Source organism: Bos javanicus, chromosome 1 (assembly GCF_032452875.1).
Source record: "Bos javanicus breed banteng chromosome 1, ARS-OSU_banteng_1.0, whole genome shotgun sequence".
NCBI lineage: Eukaryota > Metazoa > Chordata > Mammalia > Artiodactyla > Bovidae > Bos > Bos javanicus.
Window position 1 is genome coordinate 143,555,159 of NC_083868.1, and position 25,011 is coordinate 143,580,169.

The 25,011-nt window shown below is 51.9% G+C and overlaps 1 protein-coding gene across 7 annotated transcripts; it reads left to right on the forward strand.

Moving 5' to 3' along the window:
* Positions 1-39: 39 nt before the first annotated feature.
* On the forward strand, positions 40-24,509 carry RRP1B (ribosomal RNA processing 1B). Of its 7 annotated transcripts, none has more exons than XM_061422783.1 (17): positions 864-2,363; positions 2,476-2,673; positions 8,348-8,430; positions 9,919-9,976; positions 11,194-11,279; positions 11,570-11,631; positions 11,963-12,092; positions 13,100-13,164; positions 13,615-13,796; positions 16,797-16,891; positions 17,440-17,537; positions 18,810-18,829; positions 19,421-19,552; positions 20,060-20,727; positions 22,262-22,408; positions 23,593-23,656; positions 24,247-24,509. In XM_061422783.1, the coding sequence occupies exons 3-17, from the start codon at positions 8,401-8,403 to the stop codon at positions 24,438-24,440; spliced, it is 2,031 nt and encodes a 676-aa protein (XP_061278767.1). In that variant the 5' UTR covers positions 864-2,363; positions 2,476-2,673; positions 8,348-8,400; the 3' UTR covers positions 24,441-24,509. The 7 variants fall into 7 exon arrangements, with proteins under 7 accessions (XP_061278732.1, XP_061278740.1, XP_061278767.1 ...); XM_061422792.1 differs by having other exon boundaries at positions 864-1,889; positions 2,243-2,673; XM_061422766.1 differs by lacking the exons at positions 864-2,363; positions 2,476-2,673 and adding exons at positions 2,867-3,345; positions 3,399-3,989.
* Positions 24,510-25,011: the final 502 nt, after the last annotated feature.

The following is a 25,011-nucleotide window of genomic DNA, read 5'->3' on the forward strand; positions in this document are numbered from 1 at the left end:
TTGTGACGCCATCAGCCCGCGCGCCGCTGCACGCGCCATAGCCTTCTGCGCAGTCGCGACCGGGGCGGCGAGGCGGCGGGCGCTCTGTGGCGGCGGGCTGCGGCGGGGGATGCTCCAACGGACACGATGGCCCCCGCCATGCAGCCGGCCGAGATCCAGTTCGCTCAGCGGCTGGCGTCCCACGAGAAGGGTATCCGGGACCGGGCGGTGAAGAAGCTGCGCCAGTACATCAGCGTGAAGACGCAGAAGGAGACAGGTGGGCGCCGGCGGTCCTCCGCGCACATGGCGGCCGGGCGTGGGAGCCCGGGGTGGGCCGTACTGGGGGGGGGGGGCGGGGCGGGAAGGGGCCCGGTCGGAGGTGCGTCACAGGGGACGGGCCGGGGGAGCCGCGGGCGGAGCGGGGAGAGCGTGTGGCACCGTGTCGCACTCCCGCGTGTGCTTTTGTGTCCGCTTTCTGCTGGGTCTCGTCCAGTTCTGAGGTTGAGGGGCTGCGGCCGACAAGGTCGGGTGGTCTGTTGAAAGTCACAGTGGGTGGTGAAGCTTAGGATAGACCCGTTCTGTCCACCCCCGAGCCTGGACGCTGGATCATTATGATCACCTGATAGATTCTGGTGCGCTCTTCTTTGAGTCACGCCTTCACTTGACCAACACGTTTAGGAGCTGGGACTGCAAAAGAGAAGTCAGAATCCCTACCCTGGAGGGAGTTGTCCCGGGAAGTCTAGGGAGGCATTTATAACTGAAACAGAGCTCCTTTAAGCAAAGTAAAGGAAACGAAAACCAAGGAAAGAAAGCCATCCTCTACATGGGCCGTTGACGTTCAGCAGGTCGGAGAGGAGGCGGGCTAGCAGTGCCAGAAGGTTAGTAAGTAAAGGAGGGTGAGGGAAGGTGAAGTTGAACAAGTAGGCAGTGGCCAAGTCACACTGGGCTTTGTGATTTGGGTTTAAACAGCAGTGGGTACCGTTCAAGGATTTCATTAACTGATCTGTAAACTCCTGAAAGAATGAGCTACAGTGTGCAGTGGAGGTTTGTATGGCACTGAGATAAGTCTGGGCTTCCCTGGTGGCTCGGACGTTAAAGAATCCGCCTACAATGTGGGGGACCTGGGTTCGATCCCTGGGTCAGGAAGACCCTCCTGGAGAAAGGCATTGCAACCCACTGAAGTATTCTTGCCTGGAGAATCCCATGGACAGAGGAGCCTGGTGGGCTACAGCCCATGGAATCCCAAAGTCTCAGACACGACTGAGCACACAAGATAAGTCTGATTTTTTTTATTGCTAGTTCTGGTACATAGAGCCTCTTTCAAAAAATTGATGTTATCTCTCCTTGTGCTGACTTCCTTAGTTAATGTTTTATTTTAAGGAGAAACCACAAAAGACTACCCAGGGGAGAGAAAGTACCGTTTCATGGGAAGTCTGCTAGAAAGACTTTGACTGTTCAGTGTCTCCCCAGCAGATGTAATTTACTCATCCCATATATGCTGGAGGTTTCTAACCCTGGTCTTCTAACCCAGACCTTTGCTGCTTTCAGCTCAGATATGCCCTTCTCACCTGGCAGTGTCCACCTGTGTGTCCTCAGACCAGAATGTCCAAAAGTGATTCATTTTTCTTCCCACCCCCCAACCACCAAACCTCTTCTGCTGCCCCTGCTCTTTCATTTTGGATGCTAGTTCCCCTCCCCACCCAGACTCTAGCTGGCCTCCTCTCCCCGACCCTGCATCCAGTGTCCTCTGGTCTCTACTCTCCCCTGTCTGAAGCCCCACTCCCACCCCCGCCTCGTCTCATCTAGACTTCTGTGGTTGTTTGCTTCCTCGCTCATCTAAACTCCAGTTGCCCCCAGTGAACCCCTGCTCTGGAACCAGCCTGGCTCATCTTCTTAAAACAGCTGGACAGGTCAGAATCCCAGGTCTGCGGACCATGGTCTGTTCTGCCTTTCTCTCCACACCTCAGCCCCTCTTCCCCATGTGACTGCTCCACACTGGTTCCTGGTGTTCAGTACACCAATTCTCACCTCTGCCTTCACATCTCCCGTTCTCTGAAAAGATTCCCACACTTCTCCAACTCTCAGCACTCAGTTCAGCATCACTCGCTCCAAAAGGCCTTCTGTCTCACCTCACCCTGCCCCACAAGGATCCCTGGATACCCTGTGTGTCTCTGTTGTGGCACTTAGCTGCCCTGCTTCTTAATTATCAGTCAGTGTATCACTGTCTCCCCAAAACACTGTAAACTTCCATCTGTTTTCCTAGCTGGAAGTGGGCGCGCATCCAGACACGCAAGGGCCGGCCTGTGTACAGAACAGAAGAAGGACCAGATGCAGCGCCTACGGGTTGAGGCGACCAGACAGAGCCTGGTGTTCAAACCCCTTTGGTGAACAGGCTCGGGGTCTGAAATGTTGGGGTGGTCCCAGGGCAGGATGCCCAGGGGGCGTGCAGTGCCTGGGGTGGTCTGAGTTACTTGTCCTATGCTCCTCACAATGCAGGGAGTGTAGCAGGCCTTCAGAAAAGCGACAGTAAAGTGCACGTCTAGACAGGGGTGATGGGACAGAACGGACATAGTCCCTGCCACAGCTGTGCCTGTCGGAAGAGAAACACACTTTCGGAAATAACTTGGCCTGACAGTGGAACCTCACTGATCCAGTCAATTGTGTCTCATCCAGGCATAAAAAAGAGAGTCTGAGGTGTCACTCTACTCTCCATTAGTAACTTGGTTTGAAAACAAATTGAAAATCTTTGTAGAGCTTAAAGCAACTAAGTGTTGCTGTACCTGCTTTAAGTGTTGATCATTCACAGCCGTGAATAACCACAGTTTTGCTCACAAGGGCTCACTTGTCCCTATTCACTCACTCGTGTGTGTTTCGCACACCCGTGGGGTTGCTGTTTGGGTCACAGCTTTTGGTGCTGGGAATGCAGCTGTGAACAGAATAAATATCTCTGCCTCTTTTTATCGGCAACTCTCAGCCTTTAGCGCTTCCCTGTGGCTCAGCTGGTGAAGAATCCACTTGCAATGCAGGAAACCTGAGTTCGATCCCTGGGTTGGAAGATCCCCTGGAGAAGGGAAAGGCTACCCACTCCAGTATTCTGGCCTGGAGAATTCCATGGACTGTATAGTCCACGGGGTCACAAAGAGTCGGACTCGACTGAGCGACTTTCACTTTCACTCGGATACGTTTTAAAATCAACGTGTGGTAGTTTGGTTGCATTTCTGCTTTCTCTTCTGCACGTAAAATAACAGTGCATTTGTGGCTCCTGGTGTCTTAGAGTCAGTGCAGTGGTGAGGGAGTGAGCACATCTTCACACTGGCAGGGTTGGGGTCTCTCGACCCAGAACTTAATAGAATGGCTGGAGCTGAGGTTATTTCCACACAGACGTGGGGTCGAGTGTTATTGAAATGGCTGGAGCTGAGGTTATTTCCACACAGATGTGGGGTCGAGTGTTATTGACTGGAGCTGAGGCTGTTCCTACACGGATGTGGGTGGAGTGTTAGGGGCTCAGCAGGCTCCTGGGCTGATGTCCCCATGAGAGGAGCTGTTGGATTTTCTGTGTCCAAGTCTCACTTTGATGTTCATCTTATTCATTATGAAGTAAATAAACCTGTATTGTTGTTAGAAACATAGTTGCATTACGTTTAAGAAGCTCAACCCCCAGAAGAGACGAATCCAGAAGCAGCTGTGGGATGAGTCTGCTTTTAAAATCAACGTTGTGACAGTTTGTGTGTGGGTGACGTACAAACGTCACACCTCTTGTGACGAGGGTACGTTGTCCTTCACCTGCAGAGCACTAAGACACATCAGATGGCGAGCATTCTGTTTGGCTTTAAGTACTTCAAAGATTGGTGCCTTGTTTTTCCCAGTTAAGTTCCTGAGTAAAGACGAAGGACTTCTATACCTGTACTGAGAACAGGTGTTTTAAAGGGAGCTGTACCTACTGGAGGAGAAGGCAATGGCACCACACTCCAGTACTGTTGCCTGGAAAATCCCATGGACAGAGGAGCCTGGTAGGCTGCAGTCTATAGGGTTGCTAAGAGTCAGACACGACTGAGGGACTTCACTTTCACTTTTCACTTTCATACATTGGAGAAGGAAATGGCAACCCACTCCAGTGTTCTTGCCTGGAGAATCCCATGAACGGAGAAGCCTGGTGAGCTGCAGTCCATGGGGTCGCACAAAGTTGGACACGACTGAAGCGACTTAGCAGCAGCAGCAGTACCTACTGGACTGTGGTGGAGGATGTGGGACAGCCATGTGTGACTGCCACACGCCTCTCACTTGTGCACTCAGTCTTGACCCCGAGTGTGAGCCTCACCTGTGTCGCAGGCCTTTCCAGGAGGGCCCAGCCGGTAAGGAGCAGCCCGGGGCCTGACCAGTGCTTTGTCTCCCTGTCCTTGGTCACTTCACGTAGGATGAAAGTCAGAACCTGTTTTCACTCCCAGCTCCCTTTCCTGCCCGCGCTCCAGGATCTGCTCTCCCGGGTCGTTGTGTGGATGTCTTTTGTTTTCCCTCGCTAAGGTCTCTAGCGCATCCTCGCCAGCACAGGTGGGTTGCCTAGAGGTGCTAGCTGCCCGCCATGATCTCTGAGCAGCGGTCCACACACTGCTGTCCTGGAGAAAGCACCCGGAGAGGAACGCGCATTGTGCCCTTTTTAAGTGAACCGGCTTCTGAGCCTCGTGCACACGCAGCAGTGTGTTTCTGCGTCACACATGAGTGTTGCAAAACCGTGCACAAGAAAGATGCCCCCAGACCTGGAGCAGGGGCCCTCTGGGAAGGGACTGGCTTCAGGAGGCAGTGAATAAGGACTCTCTAGCGTATGCTTTGATTGGAGAAGGCGATGGCACCCCACTCCAGTACTCTTGCCTGGAAAATCCCAGGGACGGAGGAGCCTAGTGGGCTGCAGTCCATGGGGTCACTAAGAGTCGGACACAACTGAGCGACTTCACTTTCACTTTTCACTTTTACGCACTGGAAAAGGAAATGGCAGCCCTCTCCAGTGTTCTTGTCTGGAGAATCCCAGGGACGGGGGAGCCTGGTGGGCTGACGTCTATGCGGTCTACAGGGTCGAACATGACTGAAGCGAGTTAGCAGCTGCAGTGTATGGTTTGATAGCGTGTCTGATTTTTCTTGCAGTAGAAATGTGTTCTTAATGCTTAGGGTTCTTTTTCAGTAGAAACCTGACAGAATGTCCAGGCCCCACCAGTTTTCAGGGAAGAAACCAAATCTCAGCTTTGTGCTGAGGCTCCGCTGGTGTTGCCAGAGCCCTGCTCCTCCCCAGACGGCTCTGCCCCCAGGTTCTCCCATCCTAGACAGGCTCCTGGGCATGTGGCTGGCTCCAAACTTCCGTCTTCTCTTCAGATCTCCCGGGAGAGAAGAGAGTGCTTCCTGAGACCCGCGAGAGGGGATCTTCTTTCCATTCTCACACCAGGACCCTGCCCCCGGGACTCCTGCCTTCCTCCCAGGCCCTGCCTTGAAAGGGGGCAGCTCTGGAGGGGGGCAGACAGTGAAGCTGCCGAGCGGAAACAAGGATGCCCAGTCCCAAGCTTCGTGCAGGAACTGGTGTCGTTTAAGTCCTATTTTGTCAGTGTTCTTGCCTTTCAAGTTTCATTATGATGAGTTTTCTAAACAGTTTAAAAAAAAAAAAGAGGAAAGAAAACAGCCCATGATAACATTTTCATTTTGATACTCTCATGCAGTTCTTTTTTTCCCTTTTCTGTAAGGAATATTTCAAATGTGTCATTTCAAATACAAGTACTTTGCTTCAGTATTTATTAATTACCTGGCCAGGTCATTTGACGGGCCCACTTCCTCCTTCCCATGAGATTCTTGGGAAGCAAACCCCTGGTGTCTCATTGCACCTCCTGATACCTAAGTATGTACCTCTGAGATAAGGACCCTGCTAACATAACCACATTGTCACACCTTTAGGAAATTTTTCCTTAATATGAAGTATCAATCTTGTGCATTCCCATCATTTCATACACTCGTAATGACAAATCAGAATCCACATGAGACCCACCGATTGTGTTTGGTTGTCACGTCTATAGTGACTCTTCAATTCTAACAGTTCTTATCCGGCTTTTCTTTTCCTTGCACTTATTTGTTGGAAGAACTGGGTCATTTGTCCTATGGAGACCCCCCCACCATTTGGGGTTTTGCTGACTGCATCCCATGGCCTCATTTAATCTGTTTTTCTGTCTCCTATAGTTCCTGCAAACTGGTATTAAAAGTTAACATTTGAAGCAGTGTAGGTTCAGTTTTTTGTTTTTGTGAGAATACTTACCAAGCAGTTCTGTGTTCTTCCTGCTGCGTCACGTGGGGCATCCAATGGGCTTGGTGGTGTTGGTCTGACGCATGCACTGTGAAACCTGTCACTGGCCTTTCATCTGCTGTTTCAACGCCATTGATGACCCTGCTCAGATAGATCCATGATTCATTAGTCTGAACATGGTTGGATGTAAACACAGGAGCCCACGCCAGAGGTACTGCAGTCAGTGTGCTCTGGTGGAACCCACCACTCACGTGTAGCTGTGTCCTCAGTGGGAAGAGCCCCAGGTATGTCTTATTTGTAACAGGCAGGTGAAGGAAAACCAGTTTGCTTAACCCCTAAACGAAAGGCACTTTAATAAGCCAGTTTCACTATCAGTTCAGTCTCTCAGTCGTGTCCAACTCTTTGCAACCCCATGAATCGCAGCACACCAGGCCTCCCTGTCCATCACCATCTCCCGGAGTTCACTCAGACTCACGTCCATCGAGTCGGTGATGCCATCCAGCCATCTCATCCTCTGTCGTCCCCTTCTCCTCCTGCCCCCAATCCCTCCCAGCATCAGGGTCTTTTCCAATGAGTCAGCTCTTTGCATGAGGTGGCCAAAGTACTGGAGTTTCAGCTTTAGCATTATTCCTTCCAAAGAACACCCAGGACTGATCTCCTTTAGAATGGACTGGTTGGATCTCCTTGCAGTCCAAGGGACCCTCAGGAGTCTTCTCCAACACCACAGTTCAAAAGCATCAATTCTTCAGCGCTCAGCTTTCTTTACAGTCCAACTCTCGCATCCATACATGACCACTGGAAAACCATAGCCTTGACTAGACGGACCTTTGTTGGCAAAGTAATATCTCTGTTTTTCAATATGCTCTCTAGGTTGGTCATAACGTTTCTTCCAAGGAGTAAGGGTCTTTTAATTTCACTATAGTTTCTGGCAAATGAGAGCCTATCACAAAGAATCAAAATACACTGTGATGAAATTGTTGGCATGGAAAAGGTCTTTAGTAACTTGGAGATCAGTACCTTACACAGCTCTTCAGCTTCCTCCAAATGAAATAAGTAAAGCTCATTCTGTCAGAAGGGACCTCTTCATCACTCTGAACTAATCCTGTAGGGTCCTGAGATCACATTGATTCTAAATACATACTTGTTTATATTCACCGCATCTGTCCTTTGCTGCACCACAAGGTTCTTCCCAGGACCTTCCAGTGAAGGATTATAAAGATCACTGTAATGGGCATCAGGTTTGAGGGTTCTGTCTGTCCTCTGCAGGCTTGGAGACTGCAGGAATGTGCACTTACCTGATCTCGTGAGTCCTTAGGTTACTCCACAGTCGTTTGGTGATGCCTAGGGTCGACCCACTCCAGTGTTCTTGCCTGAAGAATCCCAGGGACGGGGGAGCCTGGTGGGCTGCCATCTATGGGGTCGCACAGAGTCGGACACGACGAAAGTGACTTAGCAGCAGCAGCAGGGTTGACCCAGGAGGCGGGAGTCTGTGTACAACTTGTGGCTTGGCTGTAGGGGGTTCAGGCAGAAAGGCAGGCTGGAATAATAAGAACAAGGCTGACCTGGATGATGCCACTTAAACTGCACATACCTGGTAGGTGAAAACCGTAACTGGGAAAGAAGAGGTCAAGGTCCAGCCCAGCCAAGGTCCCAAAAAAGTCGTCTTTGCAGAAATATCCCAAAGCCTGGCCTGTTCCCCTGGGCCGGTTGTAAGGACTTGGGCAGACCAGTGACAATGGTGGTGTTGCAGGGGTGGAGGGGGTTGCTAATTTCAGGCAGAGGACCACTTGAGGGAACTCCTAAATGACTCGTGAACTAAATTAATTCTGCGTGTGGATGGCGTTTGCTTTCCTACGCTAGTCAGATGGTGAGAACACCGCCGCCAGCGCCCTGCCCCGTAGCTGACAAAACTAAAGCATTTATGTCTTTGTTTTGTAACAGCAAGAAATGTGTGCTTCAAATAAAACAGGCATTTGCAAGTAAAAGAGTGAAAATGTGCTCAGTAGTATGCTCACTGCTTCTGTGGCAGCTGTAAACTTAAGGAGGAAACGTGCAGACTCTGAAATAAGACTTTTCTGGTCTTTTGCCTTCTAGGAGGTTTCAGCCAAGAAGAACTTCTAAAAATCTGGAAAGGGCTGTTCTATTGCATGTGGGTGCAGGATGAACCGCTTCTGCAGGTAACCTACAGTTCCCTGTGTCACGTTGCTGGACTCGGGGCACCAGTGAACGAGAGACCTGCCCGCTTTATGCTGTATCCACCCCTGATGTACGGAAACAGATGGATAACCATTGCTTCAAAGGTTCACTTTGCCACCACTTGTCCATAGAGAAAGGGATGCAAGCATTGAGGTGAAATCTTTTCAAAGACAAACGGAGACACATAAATTAGATTTATTATTTCTCTGTCACAGTTTCATAGGTTCCATGGTAGGTTTTACGTTATAAAGTTTCTGTTTCCTCCTTTATTATTCATGGTCAAAAATAGCATGACACTAGTCTAAGATCCTGTGAGCTACCCGGCTCTGGGCCTAGCTCTGCCACAGTTACGTGGGGTAGAGTCTTGTGCCGGGGGCAGAGTCTTTGCAGAATGAGCAGTGGTCCTGGAGCTGATGGTCTCATCACAAAGGCAGTGGAGACCTGCCCAGGTGTGCGCACTCACCTGGACCCCTGTCTGCTGAGCACACCAAGCCCTGCCTCCAGAACCATCAAAGAAAGTGGTTTAGGCTCTTGAAGAGCTCTTTCCTGATGTGTGAAAGCAGGCCTGTCTTTGTAGCAGGAGAGGGTCAGCTTTGGGGGCACTGTTTGAAGCCCCTTGATGTACAAAATGCAAGGGTAGGTTTTTACTTGTCTGGCTTTTACCTGCAGCCATTTTGCTTCCCCTGAGCCCTGTAGTGACTCACTTTGATTTCCTGCCTTTACTCCACTGAGCATGTTTTGAGTAGGACAGCAGAGCAAAATATTTTTAAGTTACATTCAAAGTGACAACCAACAGCTTTAGTGGAGGAAGGAAACAGATGAATGGGAACATCACTTTCAAGTCCGGGGTTCATTTAACATGGGTGAGAAAGACTTGAGTCTAGGTGAAGGCCCCATGATAGCAGTGGGGATTATTCTTCTGTGGACACTCCCAGAGGCAGGTTTCTTCATAGACCCAGAGCCCGAGTTCTCCCCGAGACAAACTTGTGCACCTCAGTAGGATGGCTCTTCCGCTTTCTGTCGCCTTGCCCCCGCAGCCTGTCTGCCAGCAAGCCAGCAGGAGCCACATGGAGTGACAGTCCCGGTATCTCACTGCCAGTGACGCCCCCTCGTCGCAGTTGGCATCTGCGTTTCCATTATTTGGGGGGATTCGGATGGAATCTCAACCCGAGTTATATGTTGAAAGCCAGGAGTTGAGAGCTGATGTTTCTTGTGTGGGTCAGTTGAACTCACCCCAGGGATAGCGTGTGTGAGCACACAGCCTGGTTCTGAAGGCACATTGCATTGGCACAGTAGTCCGTTGAAACTGGGGATTTCATGTGTGATGCAATCCAGGTGTTCAGATACACTCTTGTTAGTGGAGGTAACAGTGAGAATGGAGGGGATGACCCCCTCCCACAGGCCGTGATGCGGTCCTCTCATGGTTCCACGTAATAACCCCGCTGTTTTTCCCCAACCCCACTTTGCAGGAGGAGCTAGCGAACACTATTTCCCAACTCATCCATGTTGTTAACAACTCAGAGGCTCGTAAGTCCTGATATTTTCGTGACTTTCAAAACCTGCTCATCAGATTTGGTAACTTGCCTAAGAAACCTACTCAATGTCGTTTCTTCTCCTTCCTTCAAAGTTTCCATTTTCCGGGGGGCTAGCGTCACATGAGCCTGGGCACCTGGAGTGTGAATGTCGGGCGACAGACCATCCCATGGGGAACCTGTGTCAGGCTTAGATACTGACAAGTGGGAGGGTGAACAAAGGCGGTGTCCTGGGGGACGTCACAGTCAGCGTCTCAGAGGTTTCAGAAGAGTCTTTAAAAAAATAGCAGTCCTCCAGGGTTTCCACGTTCTGAGTTACTTTAACGCTCTCAGAAGCTGCGTGTGACTGTGCTGGTGACCGCGGTGACCTCTGGATGCTGGTTGTCCTCCCTGGGACTAGAGCCATTTCAGGTCATCACTGGTAACAAACTGTAACCCCTCGACCAAAACGAATAAACAAAGGGAGAAATTAATTATTAATGTTTCTGAGACATTCAGCTTTGATTACTTACAGAAGCAGAGAAGGCAGAATTCACTGCTTTTGCCCAGCCCTCCTCAGAACAGAACCACCCAATGGCCTTATTAACTCTCAGTGATTCTCTGGATTAACTCTCAGTGATTCTCTGGATTTTAGCAGGCTCCCTCGTAAGGATCAAAATTCTATACATGGAATATACTGTAGCTTTTCATATATCAAGAGAGAATTGTGCAAAAGGAAGTAAAGCAAAAAACAAACCATTTTGGGATAAAAAAGTGCTGGTTTCATGGCTCAGAAGAGAAAACCAGTGTTTTGTTAAAGTTCACTCAGCTGACACTGAGCATGAAAACAGAAGGCTGACTCTCTGCGTGGGTCCCCCAGGTGTCTATCAGGTGGATGGCTTAGGGCTGATTGTTAAGTGTGTTTGGACAAGAAGGGCCAGTATCTGGCTCAGGACGTCTTTTGATTTTTAACAGAATCATGGCTTTACAATGGATAATGAAACACGCTCCAGAGAGCTTTCTAGTCAAACATTAAGATGTTACCACTTCTTGTTAAAATAAGCTTTTATTGAAATATAAAAAATTATCAACCATACTTAGTTACCAACCAGATTTTCTAGCTGCCCAAGAATCCTTGAGAGATCCTAGTCTGTCTCCCTCTGTGAACTTTCTTGTTCTGTGGTGACACGGCACCTTGCGAATGGAGCATTCAGAGCCTCTTATTCCCTGCAGAGCACCTGTTCATCCAAACCTTCTGGCAGACCGTGAATCGCGAGTGGCCGGGCATCGAAGGGCTCCGTCTGGACAAATACCACATGGTGAGGGTGGGGCCGCAGTCCCTTCCCTGGAGCTTGGGGGCAGGGAGGCGGCTGTGCGGTGCGTTGTAAGGTGACTGGCAGGGGGCGCTAGAGGACGTGTTCAGAGGCTTCGGTTTTCTCTGTTCACCTGTCAGAGTGAGTCTGGGGCTCCTTAGTTAACTGTTTGATCTAGAAGCTGACTGTTATTGTAGGAACTTTTCACTTAGAGGATCCAGGCTGTAGCTGTTGTTCTGCTAAGCTGATGGATGTTTGTCACTTTCCCTTTTGTAACAAAAGTTATCTGTCTCTAGCTGATTCGTCTGGTCCTGAGGCAGTCCTTCGAAGTTCTGAAGCGAAATGGCTGGGAAGAAAGGTTGGTGAACCCTCTGGATTAGCATTTGGGGGCCTTAAAATTTTTAAGGCAATGGCGTGGTTTTCTAAGTGATTCAGTTAACAAGTCTGAGTCACCTGATCCATGCCTTCCACTCTGAGTACCAAGAGCCCAGCATCCTCATGCCTGAAGAACTTCAAATCCCGCAGAACTGAGCACACACAACAACACTATACTCATTTCAGTGATTGTTGAACTTCCTCCATCGTGCATTGCTTGTTTAGCAGGTGGGCACAAGAGTGTCACGTTCTCTCTGGGGACGGAGAGGATGTTGGCAGCAGGGGTTGTATAGCTGTGTGTGTTTTTCCTTTAGCCGCATCAAGCTTTTCCTCAACGTCTTGATGAAGGCGGTCCTGCATCCTGAGAGTCGGTCTCCAAATGGAGTGAAGTTACTCTTCGTCGACATTTACCTGGACGAGCTGTCCAAGGTGGGCGGGAAGGAGGTAAGAAGGGCAGGCCCCCTGCCACAGTGCGCGGGGCCAAGGTGCCCCTGAACTGGCAGGGCCTGGGCCCTGCTCTGAGTGCTCCACGGGCTGGAGGTAAAATGCTGTTGGCAGAGCCCAGGGTTACATCGGCTGTGGGCAGATTTGTGCGCTAACAGTGTACATGGAAGTCTGATACCCGAGTCAAAAACAACTTCCATAGTCCACTGAAGAATTCTGTAACACAAGGAGGTATTCATGAGGTTGTTTTTAAAAGTCAAGGGACTTCGCTGACAGTCCCATGGTTAGAAGTTCCGCCGCAGCAGGCACTAGTTCACTTCCTGGTTGGGGAACTAAATTCCCAAAAGCTGCATTGTGTGAGATGGATAGATAGATAGCAGTACGGAGGAACTTCCCTGACTGACTGTCCAGTGGTTAGGACAGCTTCCACCTCAGGGAACGTGGGTTTAATCCCTGGTCAGGGGACTGAGATCCCGCATGCTGTGTGGCGTGGCCCAGAAAAAAAGTGGGGGGAAAAGAGGTAGACAAAACTGCACAAACGGTATGGCCTGTTCAAGACGCAGGTCTAGAGAGGAAATAACACAGTTTTTAGCAAGCCAGTGATTATCTGAATTGGGGATGAGGAGCAGTGATTTACTCTTTTCTTTCACAAGTGTCTGCAGTGAACATGTGTTTGTTTTTTGTTTCATAATTAAAGTGTATGTTGTTTTTTAATTCCTTCACCTTGGTGTCTGGGAGTGTCCTGTCTCCGTGGAGGACGGAGTCTCTGTCGGGAATGTAGGATGGAACAGTGCCGGGTTGGGTGGGCTGTCCTCTCTGGCCACTGCGCCAATAAGATGCTTGGATGATTGGACCGTGGCCATGACTTTTAGCAGAGTGCATTTTGGGCATTGTGAGAGATGTGTGGGTCTGATTCAACCTGTCTGAAAAACACCAGTGGTTCCTTTTTCAAAGGCACATCTGAAAGGCTCTTTTTTTTCCCCTCATTTTTTTTTCCTTTGTTACAGCTTTTGGCAGATCAAAATCTCAAGTTTATTGATCCATTCTGCAAGATCGCTGCCAAGACTAGGGAGTAAGTGATTCATGTGTTTCTTTTACCACTTCAGTTGGTACTTGTTTATGGGGGCTGGTGGTAAAATTGTAGGTGAAATATGATGCACGGGTCAGCCAGCACTCAGAAGCACCAAATTCTAACGCCTGTCAGCTCTGAGTCCTGGCTGGGCTCTCCCAGCTGTGTTCCCCAGGGGCTCCATGACTCCCCCTCCCCGCACCCCTCCTGCGCCCACGTTCCTTCTGTCCCGGGTCCCACCACTCCATCACACAGCGCTTAGCAAATGGCCCCTCATGGCTGCAGTGCGTCAGCACAGGGTATGGCTAGAAATGCAGCTCTGGTCCACGGGTCCCTGGTGGGCTGGACTGGGCGAGCAGTGGCGTGCTCTGCCTCTCGCCCACTGCGCTCCTTGAGGGAACAGAGTCCAGGCCATCCGCTAACACGCTCTCTCTGCTGTGCTTCCGCCCTCAGCCAGACTTTGGTACAGACTATAGCTAGGGGTGTTTTTGAAGTCATTGTAGATCAGTCTCCTTTTGTACCTGAAGAGACAGCCAAGGAACAGAAGACACAAGTGGGTGGCGGCGGCCTCTCAGAGGAAGAGGCGTCTGGAAACGAGATGACCTGGAGAAAAGCGGCCAGGAAAAAGAAAGCAGGTGAGAAATTTACTTGAAGGGTCTTTCTTAGGTAAAATTCACGTCACAGGAACAGTTTTCAGTGCATTCGTTGGCAGCTCACTGACCACCACCTGGAGTTCATCGCCTTGAGCATCACCCACGGAGGGGAGCACGGCTTTGTTAGGACACCTGCACAGTCCGGAGCCTGCTCCCCCTGCACATACACATACACACTTTCTGCGTCTCCCAGGTCACGAGGCTTTCTTCCACGGTTTCATCATTTCCATTGCTGCTGTTTTGGGTTTCTGTGTGTTTTTTGATGTTGCGGCTTTTAAAAAAAAATCCTAATCTGGCCTCATGCCTGTTGAAGGGTCCCTGATCGGAGACCCGATTTACAGATGTGTTGGGAATGCAGTCTTGTGTCTGTAGCTCTCTTCTCTGTCTCCTCCTTCCTCCAGGATTCTTTTCCTTAGGGTGTGTAAGCACCCACCATGCATGCACCTCGCTCTCAGCACTGTTTAATGTCCATGGGACTCACATGGGGCATTTAAATTGCAGCCTCATCAGAATTTCCTGTGGTTGATAGCATCTCAGTGCCTTAAGCAGTAGGTGAAGGGCTAGTTCAGGGTGTACCCATGCCTTTGAAATGTCCTGGAGTCGTTAAAAAGGAAAGCTTTCAAAAATTAACGGCCAGGGAAAGATTTTTATAGCAAGACATAAAAACTTACAGACAACATTTTTAAAAAGCAGAGGTGTCACTTGGCTTACAGAAGTCCATATAGTCAAAGCTACAGTTTTTCCAGCCCTCATGTACGGATGGGAGAGGAGAGCCATAAAGGCTGAGCACTGGAGAACTGCTGCCTTCAAGTGGTGCTGGGGAAGACTCTTCAGAGTCTCCTGTACTGCCGAGGAGATCAAAGCAGTCAATCCCAAAGGAAATCAACCCTGAGTATTCATGGGAAGGACTGATGCTGAATCACCAATACTTTGGCCACCTGATGCAAAGAGTTGACTCACTTGGAAAAGACCCTGATGCTGGGAATGATTGAATGCACGAGGAGAAGCGGAGAGCAGCAGAGGAGGAGATGGTTGGGTGGCATCACTGACTCAATGGACATGAATTTGAGCAAACTCTCGGAGATAGTGAAGGATAGGGAAGCCTGGCGTGCTGCAGTCCAGAGGGTCGCCAAGAGTTGGACACAGCTTAGTGACTGAACAATAACAAGAACCCTGTGTGGGAAGTGCCTGGTTTTTATGTTTAGACATAGACATATATAAACACGTATGTGTGTATCTGGAAGAGTGTATAAGGTGGTAGGAACTAGCCTGCATAGCAAAATTGTGCGTGATCTCTTATTTTCCTCTGTGCTTTTGTCTGTTTTTCTAAGTCTTGTACAATGATGTTATTTTATTATTTCGTAAGGAGAGAAATCTTTAAGAAAGAAAAGACAAGATATTCTCATTTTAAATTCACCGCGGGCGACAGCATTAGCTGAACAGCCTCGAGCGCTTTTGTGTCGTCTCTGGACCCTCCTGCGCCACGTTTCTGTCTGAACCAGAGCGCCCCCTTTCCCCAAGCGCCTTCCAAGATTTCCTCCCAGGTTTTCCATCAAATGCTTGGGGGACCTGCCCAGGCTTTTGCCTGAGGCCACACCACTCAGGAGCTGAGAGTGTGCCAGAGACAGGACACTGGTGAGCGCTCGTGAGATCTCCGTAGCAATGTGCATCTGCTTCTCCATGGCTGTGATGCTCAGTTATTTAGTACATGGCGAAAGTCACGTTAGCTGTACTTGTTGGTTATCCATTTTGTTTTGTTTTTTAATAATTTATTTTTTGGCTGTGCTGGGTCTTCCTTGCTGCTCAGGCTTTTCTCTAGGTGCGGCAACTGGGGGCTTCTCTCTAGTTCCGGTGACGGGCTTCTCGTTGCTGTGGCTTCTCTTGGTGCGGAGCGTGGGCTCTAGGCCCAGGCTTCGGCAGGTGTGGCACGTGGGCCTAGTTGCAGCTTCCAGGCTGGAGAGCGCAGGCTCGGTGTCAGTAGTGGTAGTGCACAGGCTTCGTTGCTTCCTGGGATATGGGATCTTCCCAGGCCAGGGATCAGACCTGTGTCTCCTGCATTGGCAGGCAGATTCTTTACCACTGAACCACCAGGGAAGCCCTATCCGTTTTAAATACAGCAGTGTGTACATGTTGATCCCGAACTCCTAACTATCCCTTCCCCCCATTCTTCTCCCTGGCAGTTATGAGTTTTCCAAGTCTGTGAGTCTGTTTCTGATTTGTAGGCTTATCTGTGTCATTTCTTTTTAGAGCCTGCATAGAAGGGATGTTATGACATTTCTCCTCCTTTGTCTGACTGACTCACTCTTTGACAGTCTCGAAGTCCATCCGTGTTGCTACAGTTGGTATTGTTGCATTTTTAATGGCTCAGTAATATTCCACTGTGTATATATACCGTCGTCTTTAACAGTTCCTCTCTTGAGGGACACTTAGGGAAGAACAATGGGAGGAAGGAAGGAAGGACTTACTACACAGCACCAGGAACTCTGCTCAATGTTACGTGGCCACCTGGATGGGAGGGGACTTTGGGGAAGCATGGATATATGTGTATGTGTGGCTGAGTCCCTTTGCTGTCCACCTGAAACTGTCACAACATTGTCAACTGGCTGTATCCAATATAAAATAAAAACTTTTAAAAAGTCATGTTAGCATTAGGTCATTGTGTTTCCTGAGGTGGCCCCTGGGGGTCAGTGTCCTGCTGTGGAGAGTTCGCCACTGCCCCAGCTTTCCTGAAACGGGACAGACTGTCCACTCCTCCCTCTGGCTCGAGCCCCTGGCCCACAAGTTTGCTGTCCTCCTCCACTGCAGTTCATGGTGGGAGTTTTGTCTGTGAGGTAATTAAAAGGCAAAATGTATGAGGTTTGTTTTTTGTTTTTTAGTGTCTGGAGGTTGAAAATACCAAAAGACACCTAACTGGACAGTGGCTCCTTTGGGGGAGCCGTGGTCATGTATCTGAGTTGTGTCTATGGATGTGTCTCTTGATAGCACTAGGCAAATGTCACCCCGGAAAAGAGGAGGGCAGCCAGCAAGGTGGACAGGACGGCAGCGGAAGTGTGGAGGACACCGGGCCGCTTCTCCAGGTTGGTAGCAGTTGTCTCTCTCTGTAGAGAGCTGCCTGTCTAAAGGGGAATTAAACCACAGAGACGATTAAACCACAGGCCTAATGCATAAGGTTCTTTGTAATCTCTGGGTCACTGGTGTCACTTTTCTTATAACAAGCTTATTGGAGACAGGTTTAAATACTACAGCATTTTGAAAGATGTCAGTCTTTGTTTTGGCTTGAATAACTGAGATTTGTTGTCTTCTATTTAAGCCAGCCCGATGGTACTTTTTCAATAAACGGAATTTACTATGTTACCCATTACAAATTGAACATCTAGATTAAATTTAGAGAACAACACAGCCCCCTAAATTTTCATGAAGAAATGAAACAAACAATAGCTTTCCCCAAGAATAAGTGGAAGAAAGTTTTCGAAGGCAGTGGCTATCAGGCTCCTGGTGGGCAAGCCTTAGACACACTGTGGACGTCCTGCGGGGGGCGCTCTGGGCTGCGGGTCTCCAGTTGGCATGATTCTGGGTCAGGCGGGGCTGTACTTCCGGCAGACGTGTAGTATTTCTTCTCACCTAGTTTGACTACAAGGCGGTTGCTGACCGACTCCTGGAAATGACCAACAGGAAAAATGTCCCTCCCTTCAACAGGAAACGTCTCTCCGAGCTCATCAAGAAGTAAGTGACAGGGGAGGAAGGTTTCACCTATCCATCCTCCACGTTCAAGCCCCGCCCTTCTGTTTCACTCCGAGCAGGAGCTCTCAGCCACTCACCTCAAATGCTTCTGCCCTTCACCTTGCACACACGTTCACTGGAAGGCTCCACGGAGAGGTTCTTGCCTCTCCATTTCCCCTCTGCCCATGCAGCTGCACTCACCCCCTAGCTATGTGGTAGAGATGGAGGAGGAGGTCTGTAGGTCAAGACGTGGCAGCAAGGGTCAAAGAGCAACTCAGTTACCTCCTCTCCACCTCCCCGGGAGTGTGCCGGAAGCATGGTTCTGTCACCTGTGTGACCACGAAGCCCCGCGGCTCGTTGGAACTGACGACAGGTAACAGCTGAGCCCGATTGCGCTCTGTGAGCCGCCCTGTCCCGAGCACTTACACAGAGTATTTCACACTCAGGAGAGCCCACAAGGCAGCTTCTGGGATTGCCCCATCTGACAGATGAGGTAGCGGGGTACAAGGATCGCCTGGGGCTGCAGCTGCCAGACCTGGGGCTGGGCTCGGCCTTTCTGCTCCCCGGCGCTGCCCCCTCCCGGCACACGCCTCCACGCTTGCTTTTGTTCTAACTTAGCACAGTCATGTAGAACAAAACACAGCTGGCCGTCTCTGCTCGCTAACAAAGAGGGACTGGAATGTAAGGAGAGGTGGAAACTTTTCCATCTCCAGTCTCACTGGGATGTGCCAGGACAAAGCCTTAGATCTTCATGTCTTGCGTGTGATACTTGAGGGCAGTTTCGTCCTTGGTTTTGCCTCACACCTCCGTCCTTCTCCACCACCCTTTCTGGAGAAGAAGGAAAGTGACTTCACAGACTCCAGGTGTCACTTACACATTAATTTCTTCGATAGCGAGTGGAAAACGACGAGGTCCTAACGTATAGCACAGAGGACTGTGTCCAATATCCTGCGGATATTCTCTCCACAATGGAGGAGAATTTGAAAAATAACTTTATGTGTATAATTGAATCACTGTGCCATCCAACAGAAATTAGCATTGTAAATCTATACTTCAATAAAAATACATTGAAAATTGGAAAAGAAAAAACATATATGTTGATAATAGAACATTCAATTGTACACTTTAAATGGGTGAATTGTTTGGTATGTGAATTATATATCTCAATAAAGATTTTAAGGGAAAACATCTTACATCGTAAAAGGTTAGTGCATGTGTTTATGGGGGGCAGGAAGACGCAGTTTCTTTAGGAGCCTTTGTTGTTTTCTTTTTCAGATTCCGAGGCCTCTCTGCAGGTGAGGAAAGTCAGAAGATCGTAATTGGTGATGTTCTCAGTGAACATGGGCAACGTGGAGCCGGGCGCGTTCTTCCTGTGGGGTGGGGGTGGGGGCAGGGGGTTCACAGGCCGCTTCCAGCTCAGCCTTCCTGAAGGAGAAGCATCAGTCTCAGAGTCCCTCTCACTGGGATCAGTCGGCCTCCATCCCTCCCCTCCTCCCTCCCCTCCAGGCCCCCCGGGGTCGGGGAAGGGAACTGCTCCTTGGAAGCTGGGTTACATTTGAGCAGGTGGATGTGTATGCTACCCCTGCCTCTTGTGCATTTGGGGTGCGTCGAATTGGGGGGCCCCACAGACCTTGAGATGTGGAGATGGCACAGCCGAATCCTTGGGGGGTGAGCTCTAGAGGCTGTCACCCTGGGTCTACAGTCCCTGACCTCGCCTCAGCTGAGAAACTCACAGAGCGTAGTGTATAATTCCTGCATCAGCAACTTTTCAGGTTGGGGGTGGAGAAGCAATAAGGGACTCAGCAGGAATCAGGGTTAAAATTACCCACATGGTGGGCAGGGCCGTGCTTGTCTCAGAAAGCTGACCAGACGTCTTTGGTGTCCAGCACGCAGTCTCTCTCGCCTCAGTTTTGCTGAGGACACCACTGCTGACGAAGATGACCAGACCCACAGTCAAGGAACACACAGGAAGAAAGGGAATAAACTTTTGGAGAAGACAGACATGGCAGGAGAGAAAGGTGAGCTGCAGAGCTCTCGGTCAGCACACGGTGGGCCAGCACGGCCCAGGGAGCGCCTTTCATGTCCACATGGGTCACTGCAGAGTGAAGCCGTCACTCTGAAGAGCTGAGATGTATAGAGAGCATCTGTCCAGCTGTTGTTTTCTGGGGGACCATGCTCCAGCCTCGCTGAAGGGGAAGCATAGCTGACTCCTGATGCAGGAAGAGGGTGGGGATGTGGATGTCCTAGGTGGACATTGCCCTTTGGGGCACTTGTTTTATTACCAGATACGGGCCTGAAAGTTAGTAGAGATCTGAATACTGTTTCAGATCCATTTACATCAAAATAGGCCTCAGAAAGGTTTCCAGGCATGGTTGGGGAGGGGAAGAGATGGGCAAGTGAGAAAGCTTGTTGGGTTCGAGGACACAGAGAAGGACCTGGCGGGGACTGGCGACTTGCTGTGGGTACCCCCAACCTTGGCAGGTTCCCTGGGCACCGGGCACTTGTTGACTGACTTGTGTCTCTAGGAACCACGTTCTCCCCTGCCAAGGAAGAGGAGAGCAAAGGTGGCATTCCAAAGAAAAAGAGGAAAAAGAAGAAGAAGAAGCAACTCCAGGCTGAATGCACAGGGCCCAGTGGGGAAGCCACGCGCCCAGAGCAGAATGGGAGCCAGGAGCCGGAGGCCAGTCCCAAAAGAGCCCCGGAGGCGGGTGGGGCTGACCTGGGAATTTTGGCCATGCCCTGCACCCAGGAGCAGAGCAGCTTGGAGCGGCCCTCCTTGCACAACAGGAGGAAGCGGCCCAGGAAGAGAAGCCCAAGGATCCAGGTGGAGGGCCTGGAGCCGACAGCGTCACCTCTGGAGGGGGTGGCCCCTCAAGCGGCCCCAGCCAGCGGTGCCCCGGTCTTGAAGAGGAGGCGGGAGCTAGGAGCTCTGCTGGTCAACGGCAGTGGCCCGCCTGTGCTGGCCTGGTCCCTGCCCCAGAGGGAAGGGCCCCCAGCCAACCCAGCAGACAGAAGGGACTGCCCTTCCTCCCTGCCCCTGGGCGGGAAACTGAAGAAGAAGAGTGGGGGGCCCAGCGGCCTTGACCTCTATGACTCGTGTGCTCAGAAAGCTGCCATTTTGAAAAAGAGGAAGAAAATGAAGGAGATGTCAAACTTGGTGGAGCCCAGAGGATTGAAGCTCATCCCGGCCCTGGTAAGGCACAGGGGGGCTCCCAAGCAGGAGTGTCAGGGCCCCGCCCCCTCGGCCCCAGGGCAGGGGGCAGTCAGACCCTGGACCAGGAGCCGTCATGGCTCCTAACACCCTCTACCAAGGAGTAAATAGTGACCTGTCTTGGGGGCATCCAGTGCCTCCCCTCCCACCCCCACCCCCAGTGATCAGAGGTGTGACGGGCCCAGCATCAGGCTGGGGGATCGCCCCAGTGGCCCATGGGGCGCTCCACCTCCATGGAGTGAACAGGAAGGGTGCCCCCATCACGTGTGGAGCTCATGTTCCTCCAGCTCCTGGCCAGTCCTGGGCTCCATTGGCAAGAGAAAAAGCCCCAGACTCTTACTCCTGTTCTTTTTCACTAGAAGCTTTTCTCCCCTTGGATCTCTGGAGCAGATAGAAGCAGGAGCCGACTCTGGGTGTGCAGCTCTCACCCTCCTCCCTGTGCATGCGTGTGGCTGTGCCCATGCAGGGCAGCCATTGTCTCCCTGGGCTGCTTCCACTCCTTGCACAGGCGGTCCTCACGGCCTGCAGGGCTGGATGCATGACCCCCCAGGCCTCCCAGAGCCAGCTCGCTGCCCTGCCTAGCATGCGTGCCCACGGCTCCTGCTTTTTGCAGCACTTCTGACCCGAGGGCCTTGTTTAGGGAGCCTGCAAGGACACGGGCACAACTGGTACCAGGCCTCACAGTGCAGGACCCCCGAGGGGTCAGTGGGAGGTCTGAGGGTGGGGGAAACATTTCAGCTGGGATCCAGGAAGTCCACTCCCACCTCAGACCTTCCCTGACACCGGAGCACCTGTGCCACCTCCCGGGCTCTGCAGCCTCTGCCCATCACCCACTGGTCATTGCTGCTCATCTTCCTTAACTGATGAGAAGTTTTCTTCTTTCCCTGGCAGCCCCTCTCGGAGACGATTGGAGGGTCTGGGGAGGTCTTCCTCCACAAGGGGCAGGGTTCTGGCCCAGGTCTGCAGCTCCAGGTTCCCTCCAGGGGAAGGTGGCAAACTTCTGAGCCAGGAATACCAGGGACTTGTGCACACCACTGTGCGGCAGGGGCCGCCTTGGGCTTCCCTGACCCCTGAGGCTCTGGGACAGGAGCAGGTTCTGCTGTGGCCAGGTGTCAGTGTAAAGTCCCGGGGAAGGTTCTGTGCCTGCCCGTCGCAGGCCCACGGAACCTCACAGCTTCACACCTGCCCTCAGTGCAGACTCTCTGTGGGCAGTGGGATCTGTTCAGAAGTGAGACAACGAGCTACAGCTTAGCACACGGTCTCTGAAAGCCAGAAACCCTCCAACATGGGCACAGGTTTGTAGATGGGTAAAAGTAGGTTCTTGTGGCTGAGAAGACAGGAGACCCCTGGCTGTGGACACGGAGCCAGCACAGGGAGACGGGGGTTTCTGCAACGTCTGCTCCAGAAGCAAGCTGTTGAGGGGCCTGGGGTGAGCCTGTGGGTGGGTCCTCTGTTTTGTCTGCTCCCTTCCCACGCGCATGGGTGGGAGTGACCCCATCTCATCCCCCTCACACAGGGCAGTGGTGGGGCGCATGGCCCTTTGAAGAAGAAGCTGAGGACGGAGAAGGACTTCATGGCGTTCGACACTGCATCCTCCCCGAAGCCGCTGTTCTTCAGGAAGGCCAGGGGCAGCACCGCTCCCTCACCGGGCCCCACCCTGCAGGTACTTGCCCCACACCGTTACCCCCACACAGGCTCAGCTGGAGCCCCACTGCTGCACCCTGACCCCACCGTCTGCAGCCAGCCTCTAGCCTCTGCTGCTGTCCATGGCCTACAGGCCCCCGTTCAGGGAGTCAGGCTGGCCTGAGGCAGACCGGGGGCTTGGCCAGGGAACTTGAGGTGCTGTTGTTGTACATCAGCAGGACATGGGGGTCATCCTCGAATTCACGCGTATAGGCAGTGAGAGGGAAAGTCGGAAACTCTGGAGAGCCTGGGTCTGTCGGTCTGCCCAGGACATGAGGGGAGGGTGGGAGGGGTCCCATTGGTGGCAGGGGGACGGGGCTGTTCTCAGGTCAGGAAAGCAGGGCTGGCTCTGCCGAGTGCTCCTCAGAGTGAGCAAGTCCAGGCCAGGCTGCTGGGCTGCGTCCAGTCTGCCTCCAGAAGACACGGGTCCTGGTGGAGCCATCAAGGTGGGCGTGCGTGCTTGGCTGGCCCTGACAGGGCACCCACAGCAAGTGGACATTTAAATAGCACCCACTCGGAGACTTCCCTGGTGACCCTGTGGTTACGACTCTCGCTCTCAGTGCATGGGGCACACGTTTGATCCCTGGAGAGGGAACTAAGATCCTGCATGCCCCATGGTATATAGCCAGAAAAATTAACAAGCACCCACTTGAACCAGCAGAGTGACTACTATCTGTGTTAGTATTTATGTGTTCTTTTAAGATGGTTTGAGGATATTAGTTCAGTGACTCAAGACTTGTGCAAGCCAAGTTTCTGTCCTAAGATGTTGGTGATGTTAAAGCAAAAGTGGACAGGACTGTGGCGTTCTAAGCAGGAGCTTGTCAGGTGCTTCAGAATGCAGGACAGGTCCCCTTCGGAGGCCTGTCACAGGACGTTGGGACGCGCATGTCCGTTGCCCACAGGAGCTAGGTTCTCTTGCAGGGCGCCCAGTACTCCACTCACGAGGTGAGCTGTGGGGTCTGGACAGGTGTTCCCCGGAGGTGTCAGCCGTCCTCGCTCTGCTCTCTCTCCCTGGGACCCCGTGACGGGCGGTCCTTGCAGAGCGGGGCTGGCCTGCCAGTGCCATGCCTGGAGGCACCATGGGTTCTGGGGACGGCTTAGCCATTGTCTTTTCAGGCTTAGCCATTGTCTTTTCACTCCTTGCCCTGCCATTTTTTCCTGTAGCCACACACAACCCCGTCCAGCTCCAAGAAGGTGACCTTTGGGTTGAACAGGAACATGACTGCAGGTGAGCCTGGGTTAGGGTTAGGTCTGTCTGTGGGTCTCTCTGTCACCGTGGCTGCCTCGGTCCAGGCACCCAGTCCAGGGTCAGGGAGGGTTGGGGGGGATTGTCTGACTGCTTTTAGTACAGGTGTGATTGTTTTGTTTCTTCAAAGGAGGAAACCAAGCATTTTAGGAGTACATAGTGAGTTTAGGTCCTGGCTGTGTTTCGGGACCACAAGGAAGGGTGTGTGTGCGCAGAGGGGAGGGACTATCTGGAAGGGACCTGAGAAACTCTGGTTTTTAGACCTAGAGAAGACAGGAGGAATCAATTGCCATGAAGGAAAGGCTCCTCCTGAAACTTTAAAACTTGGGGTTCACCAAGCATCCATGTTCCATAACTACCCCATGGCCCATCAGTGCCCCGTCCAGGTGGCCTCGGGGCATTTTCCATGGAGGAGGAGAGGCATCTGAGGGCAGGAGCCTCGCTGACGGCCCCTCCTCCCGGGCTGAGGGCCCGTAGGAGCCTGCGGAGGGTGGGGCAGCACCAGTGGGGCCAGTGGGCAGATAAGAGGAGTCGTGCCCTGTTAACTGTGGCCTGGCTTTCATCCGAGGCAGAGTTCAAGAAGACAGACAAGAGCATCTTGGTCAGTCCCACGGGCCCCTCCCGAGTGGCCTTCAACCCTGAGCAGAGGCCCCTCCATGGGGTGCTGAAGACCCCCACCAGCTCGCCGGCCAGCACCCCTCTGGGCCCCAAGAAGCCGCTGACCGTCACACCAAAGAGAAGGCCAACGGCTATGGACTTCTTCTAAGATAGTCAGAGTTCTTTTAAAGACTGTTTTTGTATAGAATGTTCTATAAATTATAACGTTTAAAAGGCAGGGGCCTTTGTATTGTTTTTATAAATTCCCATGAATTGTGCGTATGGGGCTCTGGGTGAGCCTCGGCTCTGCTCCCCGGCCCTGTCTGCAGGGCTGCAGGCAGTGTTCACACGTGAGCCGTCCACTCTCCACCGCCCTGGCTGCGGGCGCTAGGCCATGCGGCTGGGGGCTTGCTGCCAGCGACCCAGCACTGCTGCTGTGCCTGGTGGTGTCCGGGGCTCAGGTTGCCTCCAGCCCCTGCGTGTGCAGCTGCGAGCGAGGCTGGTTTTCTGATGGTTTGTAGTCTTAAGAGTCTTTGTTTTTCGAAGCACGATTCCCACATTGTGTGGGTATTCAGCAGTCCTAGGTAGATGACATAGCTGCATCAGCAATGCTGTGCTTTCTCTCCACACACTCAGCGGGGTGACCCTGCGAGTAGGGCATGGGGGGCGGGAGAGGAGAGCCTCTGCCCTCAGGGCCGGCTGTTTCCTCCCTCCCTCTGCCTTGGCCTGGTCTCCTCCCT